Source organism: Anopheles moucheti, chromosome 2 (assembly GCF_943734755.1).
Source record: "Anopheles moucheti chromosome 2, idAnoMoucSN_F20_07, whole genome shotgun sequence".
NCBI classification, from domain to species: domain Eukaryota; kingdom Metazoa; phylum Arthropoda; class Insecta; order Diptera; family Culicidae; genus Anopheles; species Anopheles moucheti.
This window is the reverse complement of record NC_069140.1, coordinates 8,880,964-8,896,171: the sequence shown is the minus strand read 5'-3', so window position 1 is coordinate 8,896,171 and position 15,208 is coordinate 8,880,964. Positions and strand designations below refer to the sequence as shown.

Here is a 15,208-nt window from a genome sequence, read left to right as displayed (position 1 = left end):
GGAAGTACGTATCAGCGGCCACTATCAAACAAATCACTCTCACCAATCGCATGCACTAGTAAACGGGAGTCTTATCTTATGTTGCTTGACTTCCTAATGTCATATGCGCCAATGTATCCGCCACTTCTGTTGTTTGCTGCTCATGCACCTGTCATCGTTTTTTATTACAATCTTTTATCAGCAACACCAAAAGAGATGTCGCTTCGTCTGCACAGCCTTTCTCATTGGTGTTTTCCACGTTTGTCTACGTTTTCCACCTTCAACTACCCCCGTCGTTGCCTAAGCCCTACTTTTACAACTCATCTGACCCACATTGCCTCTTCCCGGGAGCCCGGAAGCATGCCACATTCATTAACCATCTTCCACCGGGGCAAGAAAACGGGGAACTGTCCGGGGGCAGCAAATGGAAAACACCGTTCGAGCTTTTCTGGAGCACCGACCTTTACGTTGCCCACGACACATCACACACAACCCCAACCATCAATCGGTTTTTGTGAATGAGGCCCATGATCGATGGCGTTCACGTTTTCACGTCCTTTCACTCGTTCCGAATATGGTGTGCAATAAAATCAATGTTTATCGCTCTACGAGCCCCTTTTTCCGAATGCTTACACCAGTTGGGAGCACCTGTTTTACACACGGGTTTTACTCGGATTTCAAGCTACAGAAATAAACAACAGTAGGCTGTTTTTGCTTTGCCGCACTACGTGGAGTTGTGTGATTTAGCTACTTTACTTGGAACAGTTAAGAGCTCGTTTATTCACTTCGTTTTCTAGCCCACACGCACTTGCAATCGATTTGTCATTTTGGTTGCACGACAGCAACGCACTAGCCGTGTACCGCCGAACTGCAATGGCAATGTTTCACCAACATCACACGGATGCACTTTTCTCTTCAAGCTAAACGTGAAAACGGTGACGACCAGGCAGAAGAGAAGCGGTATTTGCCAGGAAAAACGTAGAAAAACAGCTATATGCGCTGCTGCCTACTCTGCTTTCTTGCACGCGTACTCCTTTTGCCCGCATACACACGCACACAGCGATTCGAATTTGAAGTCGCAAGTTGTCAAAACAAGCTGTCAGATTCAAATGAAAAATTAGTTTTTATTCGGCCTTTTTTCGCCTGGCAAACAAAACTTAGAAAGACACAACTCAGCTAAAGTTATGGAACCAATTTGTGTAGTACAATAGGCGTTTTGTGAGGTTTATAAATTGAAATATTCCTTCCAAAAACAACACAATGACAATTCGAAAATAAAAACATCAGCTGTGAACTTTTGCCTTGACAGTCCACCACAATTTGTAAACATTACTCAAATCAACGCAATCGTGCACGGTGCCCCTTGTTCAATAGTACTGCTTGAAATACTATTAAAACCATGAACGTCCTTCAGGGACTGGGCAGAATTGCTCATCAATCGTTGCGAAGAAATATCTGGTAAGTGGACGGAAAGCACCAACTGTACCGAAGTGGTTTATGTAATGATTCTGTACTTTGGAACAGCACATCGCTGGCGCGCCGGTCGACATACGAAAGCGATGGCAAAACATCGATTACGATCCTGAACAAGGAGGCAGACGCCGGGCTCATGATCAACTCCTACAGCCAGTTTGGCTTCCGGCTGAACAACGATATGGTCGTGATCGGTCCGATGGCCATCTTCTCCCGCACGGTGCTCTCGTGGAACGTTGAAAGTCATGAGGACATAAACGACCAGTCGTTATGTTTGTTCTGTGCGATTGAGCCGAAAATTGACGTGCTCGTGGTGGGAATCGGTGATCACACGATAACGCCCGCTTTCTCTAAAAAGATCATCGACTTTATGAAGCGCTACAAGATTAACGTGGAAGTGCTCGGCACAGAGCAGGCCTGTTCGACGTTTAACTTCCTTAACGCGGAGAATCGTGTCGTTGCCGCGGCACTCATCCCTCCGATTACGATGCGTGTAAATGAGGATGATTTGATGCGCAAACAGATATCGATGAGTCGATCGTTTGAGGTAACGGACAAATAGGCTCCTCCAGGTAAGGGCCTAACAACCAATGATGAGAGAGTGAATACATGAGTTTCTGTACATAATAAAGATAGTACCATTTCCAGCGTAGAAGAGAACACCTCATTGAATTCTTGTATCGATTTGTTTTCGTATCACAGAACAAAACAAAACAACAATCCCATATTTAAGAGTCCTTACTTATAATAAATCTATTTTTTATTTTCTTTCTTTTTTAATGTTTTTATGGTATCTTTTTACACATTCATAAAAAGATATTTTAAATCACAATTATCGCTTTCCGGCGGTTCGGTGTTTTTTTGTTTTCGTTTCTAATCTTTCGCACCCACATGCCTCTCACAGGACGGCGTTATCCGCACTGCACTACCGATGATGGTTTAATCATGAAGAAGCAATCTGCGGCGCCAGCCTAGGGTCCGATACTACAGGACGTGTCCCATATGTAGTATTTACTCTTCCGTCTTACACAGCACTAGAAACGTTGTTGTTTTTTACACTGTTTACGTACATTTTTGGTAGTATAGTTGATTTTTTTGTTGTTTTGATTCCTTGTTTTTTTTTGTTGTTTTTGTCTGCCATTTTTACATGTTTTATCACCCTTAGCTTATGTGTTTTCCAGCTTTTTAACTTTTTTTGTTGTTGTGGTTGTTTTTGTTATGCAGCAACGGGTCTTAAAGCTATTCGATAAATTGGAATTAGTAATCAACTAGATCCGCTCGTACATTCTACCTAGGTGTAAGACTCGTGTAAAACAAACGCACGCGTTCACGACCTACAACAGATACCCCCCCGTCCCTTTCCCTAATTGAATACAAGCAACGGATCATGACACAGTTGCAGCGCAGGTGTAACGAACAAAAACCGCTTGAAACTTCTTCATTGCATTCGTTCTGACGTATCCTAACCTTTATATATCTATGTTTGTATATGCACGTAGAAAAAAAAGGAATTAACCGAAAATAATGACAAAAAAGGGAGCAAAGAATAATTAGGACACAATTGATCACTGTTCACTGTGATCCCCCTTTCCTTTCGACCCACCACAAGGGTAACGAAAAACAACAACCCCAAAAAGGAAGAGAGGAGCATTTACTTAGTGATTGCAGCGAATGCAGTGGGAGGGATTATGCGATGCAATAATGAAGGGTGATTTAAATACACGTTATTAATATTATGCCCATAATCTGGTGCTTTCGATTGAATTCGCCTTTTTAAGTTCAATGTTTTTTTTTGTGTTTCTTACTCGTACTATACGGGATGAGCGTGAGAGCGAGAGGTGATGCTATGCTGAATGGCCGGTGGCGATTCTAAAGCCGATGTGTGATAAAACGGTGAACAACAACTTACAGGCCAGTTTGTCGGTGGTCGCCACCGGGTTTTCTTTCACCGCTTCGACTCGACATCGGTCATGCGGTAATGCGAATGTTGGCCTGATTTGGCTTGGCATCATGCAGCAAAACGTTGCGACCACTGCTACTGCTGGGTGCTGTGTTGCTGCCGGTGCTACTGCTGCTACCGATGTGCCCCGTGATAGTGGTGGTGTTCCAGTCGGCCACATGGTACGGCGTGGCCGGTTGGTAGAGCGTTACCGAGGCGATATAATTGTTTGGCATCACCTCAAAAATGATATCCTGGTACCCGTAGCTGAACGTCGAACCGAACACGTTCGCCGTATTGGTCGAACCGACGCGATGCAACACAACAGGCCGTTCGGCCGGTGCTAACCGGGACGCTATTGCGTCCCACTTGGTATAGGCCGTTATCGTAACAGGTGCATCCAATGGGGCATCTTCAGTCACTCTGAAAAGTGGACCAAACAACCCAAAATTAGAACAAACTCAATCATACACTTATGCTCGATAGCGCAAAAGCTAGTAAAACATAACTTGTCCACTTACTTGTCCGCTGCCAACTCCAGCTGAAACTCACACCGATGGTACATGTTGAAGTTGTAATGGCCCGGGAAATTCGTGTGCATGATGATTTTCTTCGTTTTGTGCGTGCGCGCATCGAACAGCACGTCGATGCCGAGGGTAAAGTAGTTGAAGAAGAAGTCACTCCGCTTCGACTGAACACGTCGGTGGGCGCTCGGGGAATGGATTTTCATTTTATCTTCACTTTTGAAAAATACCCTAAAAATAAACGATCGTTAGGAAGCGTATCTGGGTATTTGATCAATCAAAATTTCTGGTCGCATACCTCGACGGCGCACCAAGATTGCTCGCCACATCCTGGCAACTGTCGCCGAACAGTATTTCCCGCGTTAGGCACTGTTTCCTTGGTTCCAGCGTTCGGATCGATCCTTCGGTGTACAGCTGCAACCGGAGCCCGCGCGTGCCGTGTGCACTGCGCAGCACGGTGGTCGCCTCGAGGTACAGTTGCTGATGGTAGCAGGAGAGCGGCAGTGGCGGTGGACGACTGTCAATCACGTTCACGCCCGAGTAGATGGCCATTTTGGAAACGACCGGTGATTCACCGCTGGGAAAGTGCAGCGAACCGAGCCCGTGAGCATAACCGGGCTGCAGCTTGCTGTCGACCGGGAAGTAGAAGCTTAACCCTCGGAAGTGTAACGCAAACAGCTGCTTGGCGGCATCGTACACACCCGGATGCGTGGCACCGAAAGAATGTTCTATCTCCTCGATCGATGGCACAACTTCCGGCGAGTTGAACGGCATTGAGCAGTACTTTAGCTTGACCAGCTTCATGTTAAAAACTTCGATCGTCTTCAACCGCTGCTGTACCGGGTCGAATATTAGGCGGATACCATCCTGGGGCATATTTATGATTATATCTACGTTGAGCGGATTCTATAAAACGAGAAAATCAGAACAATTGTGTGTTAATTATGGCCAGGCGATAGATCAAGCACGGTACAGCACTTACCGTATCAGAATAAAGCACCTGTACACCCTTTATTATTCCTACTTGAGACTGTATGATGGCAACTGCTTGAGAAAAATGCATTCCTGAAAGTAACAAATATAGTACAAAATTGAAATCTTCAATTAACAATGATCAATTTAAAGGCATACAAAGAAAATAGAAGACAAACAGTCCTCATTTATGCTTAAAACCGATAAGAATCGACTTCCGCATTGAAACAAACAGAAAACAAGATGAAAAAACAGAGAAAACAAAAAAAACTAGCTAGCGCGATATCGCGCAGCTGTGTTGTTTATTTTGCTTCTTGTGTTCATCACGCAATCTCAAACATACTGTCAGCTGATTCCACTTCCTAGTGTTGGTGAGAAGCAACACATTCAGCGTGCATGTTTTACCACTACACCCAAAACGGTTCCATCTGATGGATGCGTATGACGCGCTTTTACACAGTGTAGGAGGGAGCTTTTTTCACCATACACACGCGCGATCACACCATTCTTCCCCCCCATTCTCACACACACACACACGACATGTCCCAACCCAACAGCAGCTTACCAAGTAAAAGAAGAAACAACACACAACAAAAGGAATACACTGTGGGTATACGCATACGGATGGAAAAATGGGAAAATGCGAACTGCGAAGCAAATGGTTTTGCTTTCGCGAATGATCGACGAATGGGTCAATTTGGGAACGCAGTTGAATATTTTTGCTCTTCGCCTTCCCTTTCCAAGGTCACTCTGCTTGGCACGGCGGAGAGTGGATCGCAAAATGGATGGTGTACTACGCTTTTGGTGTCAACAAAAGCTGCGTAAGGAGTGAGGTCTTTCCTATCGCGTCTGGTAATTGGAGGACATTTTTTATGCTCTCTTTTGTTTTATTCGTTGGATAACTCGCACGTATAGGGAAAATTTAATTAATCATAAAGTAACAACGGCTGACCAAACAACGCAAACAACAGTTGCCATCCACAAAGCGAATCGAATTTGTATTACACACCCGCGCCCACCACACACTCAATTTTGTGTTTCATCATTCGCTCAGATGCAGGGAGTTCTGTTGCTTTGGGGGGTGCTTACCGAGAACAAATTCCCAATTCTCGGTGGTCGAACCGAGCGAACGCTCTGGAGTAACTTCGAGATCGAGCATCGTACTGTGAGGGATGTAAGTGAACAGCAAAACAACAGATTGTAGATGTAGAAAGCACTATTCTTTTCACGACTGGCACGAAGAAAACACAGCAAAACGGATTTTTTCACACTTCGTAACTCTTTTACGCAGTTTTCTTTGTTTTTAATGCTACACACTCAAACAAGGTCTCGTGCGCAGTTCGGTTCAGGCTGGAACGATTTGACAAGTCAATGAAAGCATCACCAACTGACATTTGGGTTGTGAATCGTCCTTTTGTGCTGGGCCAAGGTGTACATAGCAGCCCCAAAAGGATGGCAGTATATTGATCCTAATTTGATTTATTTTCCTGATGACATAAACAGAGAAAATATTATTCTTTTGTCACAATACCATAGCACTGAGCATAAATCAATATCTCGGCCGGTATGATACAATCTGCCTATCGGTCCCGGAACAACGTACGCCTGTCAGAAATGCGCGTTGGGCATCGTGGTGCATCTGTCAGTGAGCGAATTGTCAACGAAGAAAATGGTGCAGAAGGGGATGGTGTAAAATCGTATCTCATCATATTTTACCAATTTTGCACGGTCAGCTCGAGCGTATACCATATTCTTATGGTCTATGTGAGTGATTATAGCGTCCTTTCTGTGACCGAACGCATCCGAGCTGAACTGAGCCCGCGAACGTAGTACCCGAGTGCTTCAACAAGACCTGCCCCACTTGAAGAACAGCAGTAGCAGTCTGTTTGCGCAATAAATTTCAAGCATTTCGCAGCAAAAAGTGCATGCAAACTGCCCCATCGACAACCGATCGATGATGGCACATATTGATCGGTGTCTAAAGACAGTGTCCAAGCGCGTGATTTGAGTTTTGTTTGTGCTTTTAACTTCTTACTGAGCATCGATCGTCACCGCGGATACGGCAAACACGATCGTCGACAACGTAAACATCGCCGTGAGCTAGGTTGGCTGCAAACGTCACATTCCGCAGCGAGCTTCTTTTCCGAAACGAAAAGACAAGTAAATACCACCGTAAAGACTCATAGGAAAGTTGTACGTGTTTCCAGGATATCCAGTGCGTATCAAAATCGATCGTATCAGAATTGTTTCCCAAGGCTGATTTCGATGATATCATCGAGGTGGTATCCAAAAAATCCCGAAGAGATACGAGCGCGATAATCCCATCGTGGCTGATTTTGCGTGCTTCCGTGAGACTGAGAAAATAGCCGACCTACTAGATCTGATAAAACAGGCAACAGCATCGCTACACATTGGTTAAATCGCTAAACCCGTCCTAATTGCGTTTGTACGTGAAGTGAGATTAGCGACCGAAAGAGGGTACATCGGCGGGCAAAGAAATCCATCAAGTGCCACCGCACTCTGCCTCCATGCGTGGTGAATAATGTTCTATCAATGCTGCACCGTGTTATGTTATGTTTCGTAAGCCCACCTCCTCTGCAGGATCGCCTACATCGTACCGACTCGTGACTCTTGCATCCGTGCATGAGTCGTACACAGAGCAGAAGAAAGTAGTAGGACTACCAGCTGCATTACATAAGGCGATACGTTTGAACCGAGTTGACCAAAGCACCAGCTCCGGGCCCACCCGTTACCTTCTTCCACAAGGCACTAAACCCAGACCGTCCGGATGAAACGGTGCTAATAATCAGCGACAGCGTCTAAAGCAAGGTGGTGTACATTAAGTGGTCGGTCGGCAGGAAGAATTATTCATCTGTCTTCGCTTGTGAGCGTTCGCATGCTGTACCTTGTACAGAGACGCTAGAGACGGTCCGGTACTCTTGGTACCTTCGGATACTGCAACGAGCATTGCAAGGGCTCACCAGCGTGGCCCCAAAACTGCAGCGATGAAATGCGCTCACCTGCACAACATCGTGCAGCTCTCGCTGGTGGAGTTGTGCAAGCTGAAAAAGGTATGTTACGATCCCCACCCTTATGCACGGCTATGTTTTTGTAGCGACTTGTGTCAAGAGATCGTTTTTGTTGTCGTTTCGTTATAAACAAAGGAGTCCTACTTGGATGAAAAATTCTAGCTGCTCTCCCATGTCGGGTTGAAAGAAAACAGCTTTTTTTTTTGTTTTAAAACATCCAATAAGGCAAAATGAAGTTTGTTTTTATCGGATTTTAGGCAGGAAATAAGGGTAGCGATGTGGTGTCTATCCTGTGCTCAGTCGCCTTTGAAGGGTCATGTTGAGGAGCTTCACTCGTAGATTAGCACAAAAAATATGCAAAACAGACTCGGTTCATGTGCTCCTTTGTGCATTACTAATTTGACGATTCATTGCCTTTTGTACGGTGGTGGTAGTCGTTATTCATTTGTCTGTACGCGGGTTGTCTGGTGCTTGTTTTTTGCTGGTGTGATTGTGATTTAGCCTTCAATTAGATAAAATTCTCCAAACTTAATTAAGTTGCTGCTTATGAATGCTATACGAAAATTTATGCAAAATTACATCACAAACACTCGTAAATCAAATATAGGTCATGTATAACAACCACTGTCTAATATAATCTCCGGTTTTAATTTTAGGATGAATCGTGTACGGATTGCGAAACCAATGGACCAAATCTATGGATATGTCTGCAAAAGAACTGTCTCCATATTGGATGCTCGGAACAGTACAAGGACCACAGCACGATCCACTTCCAATCGAACCGGACGCACTGCATTCATATGAACCTCTCGTCCCAGCGGGTCTGGTGTTATCTGTGCGAATCCGAATTGTTCCTCACAAAGCAACCACATCCACACCAACAGCAGCAGCAGCAACAACAACACCATCATCACTACCACCATCGGCGAACGTCCGTTGTCAGCAACGATTCGAGCGATACTAGTCGCTATTCGTCCGTTAACAATGATAAGTTGATTGTGCACGCGGACAAGCTAGTATCGGGTGCGACAGCAACGTCCGGTTACGGTGGCGCGACGACTGGTGATTCCTGTGATAGTAGCGGCGAAGAGGATGATTTCGAACGGCACGGCAAGTGGAACGGTTTGGTTGGGTTGCAAAATCTGGCCAACACGTGCTACATGAATGCGGCCCTGCAAGCCCTAAGCAATAGTCCACCGCTGACGGGATACTTTCTCGACTGTGGCGCTATTCTCGAGACGGATCTGCTCGGCGGTACGAATCCGGCCGTTACGAAACCTGGATTGGCGAAACATTACCACAAACTGATCCGAGAGATGTGGTGCAAGAACCGGCGGTATGTCATACCGAGTGGCATACTGTGCGGTATCCGGATCGTGCATCCAATGTTCCGTGGGTACCAGCAACACGACACGCAGGAGTTTTTGCGATGCTTTATGGATCAGTTGCACGAGGAACTGAAGGAAGTCACTGCTCCTCCACCGCCGGATGTGCTATCGCGCGAAACGGTGGATGAGAACGATGAACATTCCGATGGGCATCCTTCACCTTGTTCGTCACCGTCACCTTCGCAATCCGAGGGAGAGTACGAAACGTGTGACAGTGGTGTATCGGAACGATCGAGCCTGTCCGATGATCAACTGTCCCCGACCAAGCTATCTACCAGCAACAAACGTTTCCGTAAGCTGTCATCCCGTTCGCCGAGCCCACCCGGAACGGCCGGTGATGGTCAGGTAAACCAAAGAATGGTATCAGCAGTACGGATCCGTACCAGTTCCATCCGGCAGCAGTCGCCCGTAGGGAGCAATCGTTCGAACGCGAGTAGCGTTTCTACCGCAAGTATCACCATTGGGACTGTGGGCAACGCAGGAAGTGGAACCGGTGGTGGAGGTGGTAGCGGTGATCCTTCGGACGGTGCAACGACAAAGGACAAGTTGCCCCAACGATCGATCATTAGTGATATTTTCGATGGCAAGCTGCTGTCGTCGGTGCAGTGTCTCACGTGCGATCGTGTGTCGACGCGTGAGGAAACATTCCAAGATCTTTCATTGCCGATCCCTGGCAAGGATCATCTGGCGGTGCTGCACCAAACCCACCAAGGCATGGGATCGTCTGGTTCAGGTTCGGGCGTTTCATCCGTTTCGGTTAGCAGTGGTGGTAGTGGGTCGAGCGGTAGTGGTATGGGAGCGGGGCCGAATGGTGGCTCGAGTGGAAGCACGAGCAGTGGCATTACCTGTTCGGATGCCGTCTATCCGGTGAATGGGGATAGTTGGCTGTGGTGGTTCTGGAACTCACCCTTCTGGAGCTGGGTACGTTCGTGGTTCTGGGGACCGGCCGTTACACTACACGATTGTATGGCAGCGTTCTTCAGTGCGGACGAACTGAAGGGTGACAACATGTACAGCTGCGAACGATGCAACAAGCTGCGCAATGGTGTAAAGTACTCGCGTGTGCTTGCCCTGCCGGAGATGCTTTGCGTGCATTTGAAGCGGTTCCGGCACGACCTGTCGTACAGTTCGAAAATTTCCAGCCCGGTGCTTTTCCCCCTGTACGGTCTCGACATGAGACCGTACCTGCACAAAGATTGTCGCTCGGAGGTGACCACGTACGATCTGTGTGCGGTCATTTGTCATCACGGCACGGTGGGCGGTGGACACTACACGAGCTTCGCGAAACACGATCCAACCGGGAAGTGGTTCGAGTTTGACGATCAACTCGTCACGCAGGTTACGCCGGAACACGTGCAAGGTTGCGAGGCGTATGTGCTGTTCTATCGGAAAAACAACTCGAAGATGGCCACGGTGCGGGCCCAGGCGAGCAATTTACTGACGATGCAAGAGCACGCATCCGATATTCGATTTTACGTATCGCGCAACTGGCTTCATCGGTATGTATCGATCAGCGATCCAACTTCCTGCGGAGGATCTCATGGAAACTTGTTTTCTTTTTGCTTTTAATAGTTTCAACACGTTCGCTGAACCGGGACCGATTGATAATTGGACGTTACTTTGTCCGCACGGTGCCTTTCCACCGAACAAGGCGTCGCACTTCTCCAAGCTGGTCGTGCCATTCCCGCAGGCCCTGTGGGACTTTTTGTACAAAAAATTTGGCGGTGGACCGGTGTGCAATCACATCTTTCCGTGTCACATCTGTAAGAAGGCTGCCGAAACATTGTCCCGGAGGCAACATTACGAGCTGGAAACATTTACTGCATACAATGACGATTTTCAGGTACGGTGTTATGAAGGGGAAGATCGTTGTAACCTAGCTGATTTGTTTTGTTGTTGGTGACCTCCTTGTTTTTCTCAGTTTAATGATACACCGACTACAATCTACGCGATATCCATGGCATGGTTCCGACAATGGCAGCTGTTTGCCCGTGGTCTTACTACCGATGATCCGGGACCGATCCAGAACAAGTCAATCGCCATACAGGGTGACACTAGTGTGCCGCTTCGCTGTGTTCGTCCATTCTCGGACTATGCGCAGATCAATGCGAACCTGTGGCACTTTTTCCACGGTATATATGGCGGTGGTCCGGAAATTGTGTTGCAAGGCAATCCGGTTCCTCCACCGGCATCGCATCAGGCCGCCTCGCAACAGGAAGAACAAACAAGGCAGCAACAACAGCTACCAAAGGTATTATAACTAACCGCTGTGGAATGTGATAGACATGGCAGCTAAGAAAGGTATCTTATCACGTATTTTGTGGTGTTTTGTCTTCTTCAGGAGCAGGTCTCAGAATCCATGGATGTATCGGAACAAGGATATTCAACAACGGATTCACGATCGAGCACCGTTCCTAAACAATCGGATCAAGATTCTGCAATTGAAGTGACCGTAACGGAACCGCCGCCACCACCACCACCACAGCAACAGCCGCAACATTCAGTGTTATCGAATACAGTGGCCACATCCAGTGCAGGAATCACAAGTCCACGACCTCAGAAAAGCGTATCGTTTGAGGATACGGACGCGTATCATGATGAGGATAGTAGCGATGGTGAAATGGCAGACGGAACTGACGGACACAGTGCCACAAAGCAGCAAACATTCCCTTTCTCGTCCGGAACAGCCGGAAATGCGCACGGTTCGAAGCGGAAATCACATCCTAAATCTGGTGCGACCTCGTTGCGGCGTCATGAAGCTGGTGTGAAATCAACCACAGGATCGGAAGTGGTTCCAACGGGATTTAAACGAAAGCAGCACGCAGTGAGCAGTGGTAAGCACCAGTCGGATGCAATACCCACGGCGATGATGAATGGCGATTGTTCAGGAAACCTGGCGACGGCTGCTGTTTCGGCCGCTGTACACGGTGTAGAGCATCTGGAAATAGGCACCAAAAAGGATCGACGACACAGGGCTAGCATGATGAAGGCGAACGGTTTCTTTGGTCCCGAAGGTAAGAAAAGGAGAATAAACCGTAACAATTAGAACAAAATTAAACTCCTGCGTCCGTCACAACGACTTTACCCACTCTTGGTGGTGTTGTTTACAGTTCTAACATGTCCTCATTTTATATTTTAGGCAAATATCAAAGCTCATCAAACGATTACTCAAATGGAGGCGACAATATGAGTGACGTTAATTCGACAATTACGCGGACAGAATCATTATCCTTTCACACGATGTTGGGTTCCTCTGCGGGTATGAATGGAGTTCGTTCCATGGCCAGCTCTTCCTCTGTTCCAACGTTCACCGGACAGTCGACCGATACGGCCCCGATCCCTGCCGATGGGAGCAAAACTACGGTGGACGAAACCCCGTCACTACTAACACTGTCACAACCGCACGCTCCGGATCACACGGGAACGAACAGTACAAGCTTGCACGAGTCAAATGAATATCTTCAGGACGACAATGACAGTAAAACGGGCAGCAGTTCGTTGCCATCGACAACTTCCAGTGCCAAAATGTCGTCCCGCCAAAAGGGATCACATCATCGCCATCAGGCCCAGACCGTTTCCGACGCACTGACAGCATCGGTGACGGAGACGATTGCCGGTGGAGTGTCCTTCGGTCGACGGAAGCTAAAGATGAAGTACATGAAAAAGTTGGCCGGTCGCAAGACAGGCAGCAGTGGGGGGCGTGGGCGGAATGGGACGATGGTTGATGGGGATGATGGTAGCATCGAGGACGGTGCTACGGTTATACCGCTAACCATCAATGGCGTCGGTGAGCATGTCGCAGGCGATGGCGAAGGTGTCAAATGAGAACGGTTGCGTCGTTTCCGCTTTCCCTCGCTACGATGAAGCGAGAAAGGGCGGAACTGAGAGGGAAGAAAGGATTTGCATTTCTTGTTAGTAGACGAAGGAGTGTTACTTTTTATGATTCATTTCTAGTTCTTGATTCTAGGGGATCCGGTGGAAGCAGATTGTCCCTGTGGTGTTTGCTTATCGTGTAATGATTCCATTTTATTCGTTCATCGTGTACTGCCCTCCGTCTTTACGATTGTTAGATTAACCGTTTTACTTTAAACATAGTTGTGGGCTTCGTTATGGATGGTGCTTAAGCCGATAAGCAAGCAGCGATGGGTTTGTGTTGATATCGATATTTATTTAAACAACCATTTATGTTCGTTGGACGATTGTTAGACAAGGGATTATGTTTAAAATGAACTTTTCAAACTAGCAAGCATACGCGTGTATGTACAATAGTTTCGTAGCTGTGCACTGTTTGTTTGGCAATAAGTTAGTTATATTACCCGGTTTGTTTCTTACTATCTCTACGTATTCCTTCTCGTTTGTTGAGTATTGTTTTTGTGTGGTCCAATGTAAAGGGGTTTGTCAGGAGAGCTCTCGTGGACCAAAAACCCGTGTTTGTAGATCATTTCTTGTATGGGGGAAAAATTGAAACCAAAAATAAGATGAACCCCATCAGATGCAACCGCAGAAAATATTCAAAAGCAATTAGTGATGCACATACATTAACAATAACACACCTGGATAGCACATCTTCTAATCAGAAGTTGACGAGAGTTGAAGCAAACGTTACATTGAAACAATTATCGTAAATCGTAACTTCTTTCTCCTGAGGCACGAAGTCGACAGCTGATTGTCTTTGGCTTAAGGGTAATTTCTGAAGAAAAACTTCCCCAACCGTTTGGAATGTGGTACGTGGAAAGTGATAGAATCATGCGAACTGCGTGTAGTGGATTAGATCGATTCGATGCCAAGAAAAGGAAGCATTAACGTTTAGATGTTATATTAGTTTATACTTGTGATTTAAAACTGTTCTTTTGCAAAAACAGATTCGAATGTTCTACTTCAACATCGGCGGCACGTCTCGAGAGACACGTTTGTAAGTTCTTATTCGGGTGATTAAGCGCAAGGAAGTGATACGCATTTCTGGGATGGTATTTCTGTAAATCTATGGTTGAGGTATAGCCGTATAGTGTATAGTTTAAGCTAAACGCACGCGTTTCATGATCGAATAGTACGTACGTGGTTAGTGCAGCAAACTCGTGCTAAGAATAAATGGGGTTAGAGGCAATTTGCTGCCGGCTGAGAGCCGTGTTAATGCTGTAGCGTTTTGGGTTCCAATCGCATGCACTTATTGAAATATGAATAAAACAACTACAAAGTTTACCAATTCCAAAGAAAACTTAAAACACTGGTGCGCATTATCGTCATTTTTCCGAATTGCCGAGTACCGGAGTCGGGTGTGAAATACAATCAGGCAATTATATCGCGATATGAGACACTATAAAAGAAAATCTTTAATCATTGGCTCAAGGTTTGCCACAACACAATGAGGGCCGATTTGTTTAGATTGGTCCACACGTGCACTTCAAATTGTCAATTAATGGCACTTGTTGGCGTTCGGCAAAGGATAGTTATGTGCTTGATAATAGGTTTTCGAAGGTTGTATACGCTGATAGCAAAATTACTAGCTCCAGAAATGTTATTTTAATGGATGTTTTTCATCTCATTAGCTGAAATCAGCTCAGTGTGATTAGAATGTTGCTTTTAGATAAATTTAACATGGATTTGTTACGATTTTTGGTTAGAACGGTTAAGAACACCTGCCATTCGTTTCGTCGATACCGGGAACATTTCTTTTCTCTCTTTTTCACTTCCATGTTTATCATGTTGCCCTACATCCGAGCTAGAAATAGGGGTACGGTTCGCACACCACGCTTAAATGCATGGCTCAAGTCACGTAGTCACGCTTCTACAAATTTTAGAATGTTTTGGGACGAGTTGGTAATTAAAACGGTATGATTGATCTGAAAATCATTAGCCTGTAAGGCGCTTTTTTAAGTAAGTTACTATTATTATGAAGAAATTGTC

At 46.2% G+C, this 15,208-nt stretch overlaps 3 protein-coding genes across 3 annotated transcripts; 2 read left to right on the top strand and 1 right to left on the bottom strand.

The window, feature by feature from the left end:
* The first annotated feature begins 1,315 nt into the window (after positions 1 to 1,315).
* On the top strand, positions 1,316 to 2,110 carry LOC128303904 (NADH dehydrogenase [ubiquinone] 1 alpha subcomplex assembly factor 3). The gene is made up of 2 exons (XM_053040993.1): positions 1,316 to 1,437; positions 1,504 to 2,110. Exons 1-2 carry the CDS (start codon positions 1,379 to 1,381, stop codon positions 2,012 to 2,014), a joined length of 570 nt encoding a protein of 189 aa, XP_052896953.1. The 5' UTR covers positions 1,316 to 1,378; the 3' UTR covers positions 2,015 to 2,110.
* A 104-nt stretch (positions 2,111 to 2,214) lies between these two features.
* On the bottom strand, positions 2,215 to 6,213 carry LOC128303894 (PHAF1 protein CG7083). Its single transcript, XM_053040980.1, has 5 exons — positions 5,977 to 6,213; positions 4,898 to 4,980; positions 4,214 to 4,821; positions 3,913 to 4,146; positions 2,215 to 3,814 (listed from the first exon to the last, which is right to left on the bottom strand). The coding sequence occupies exons 1-5, from the start codon at positions 6,044 to 6,046 to the stop codon at positions 3,421 to 3,423; spliced, it is 1,389 nt and encodes a 462-aa protein (XP_052896940.1). The 5' UTR covers positions 6,047 to 6,213; the 3' UTR covers positions 2,215 to 3,420.
* A 933-nt stretch (positions 6,214 to 7,146) lies between these two features.
* On the top strand, positions 7,147 to 14,505 carry LOC128297430 (ubiquitin carboxyl-terminal hydrolase 20). Its single transcript, XM_053033064.1, has 6 exons — positions 7,147 to 7,958; positions 8,573 to 10,803; positions 10,877 to 11,147; positions 11,226 to 11,555; positions 11,646 to 12,318; positions 12,444 to 14,505. The coding sequence occupies exons 1-6, from the start codon at positions 7,893 to 7,895 to the stop codon at positions 13,127 to 13,129; spliced, it is 4,257 nt and encodes a 1,418-aa protein (XP_052889024.1). The 5' UTR covers positions 7,147 to 7,892; the 3' UTR covers positions 13,130 to 14,505.
* Positions 14,506 to 15,208: the final 703 nt, after the last annotated feature.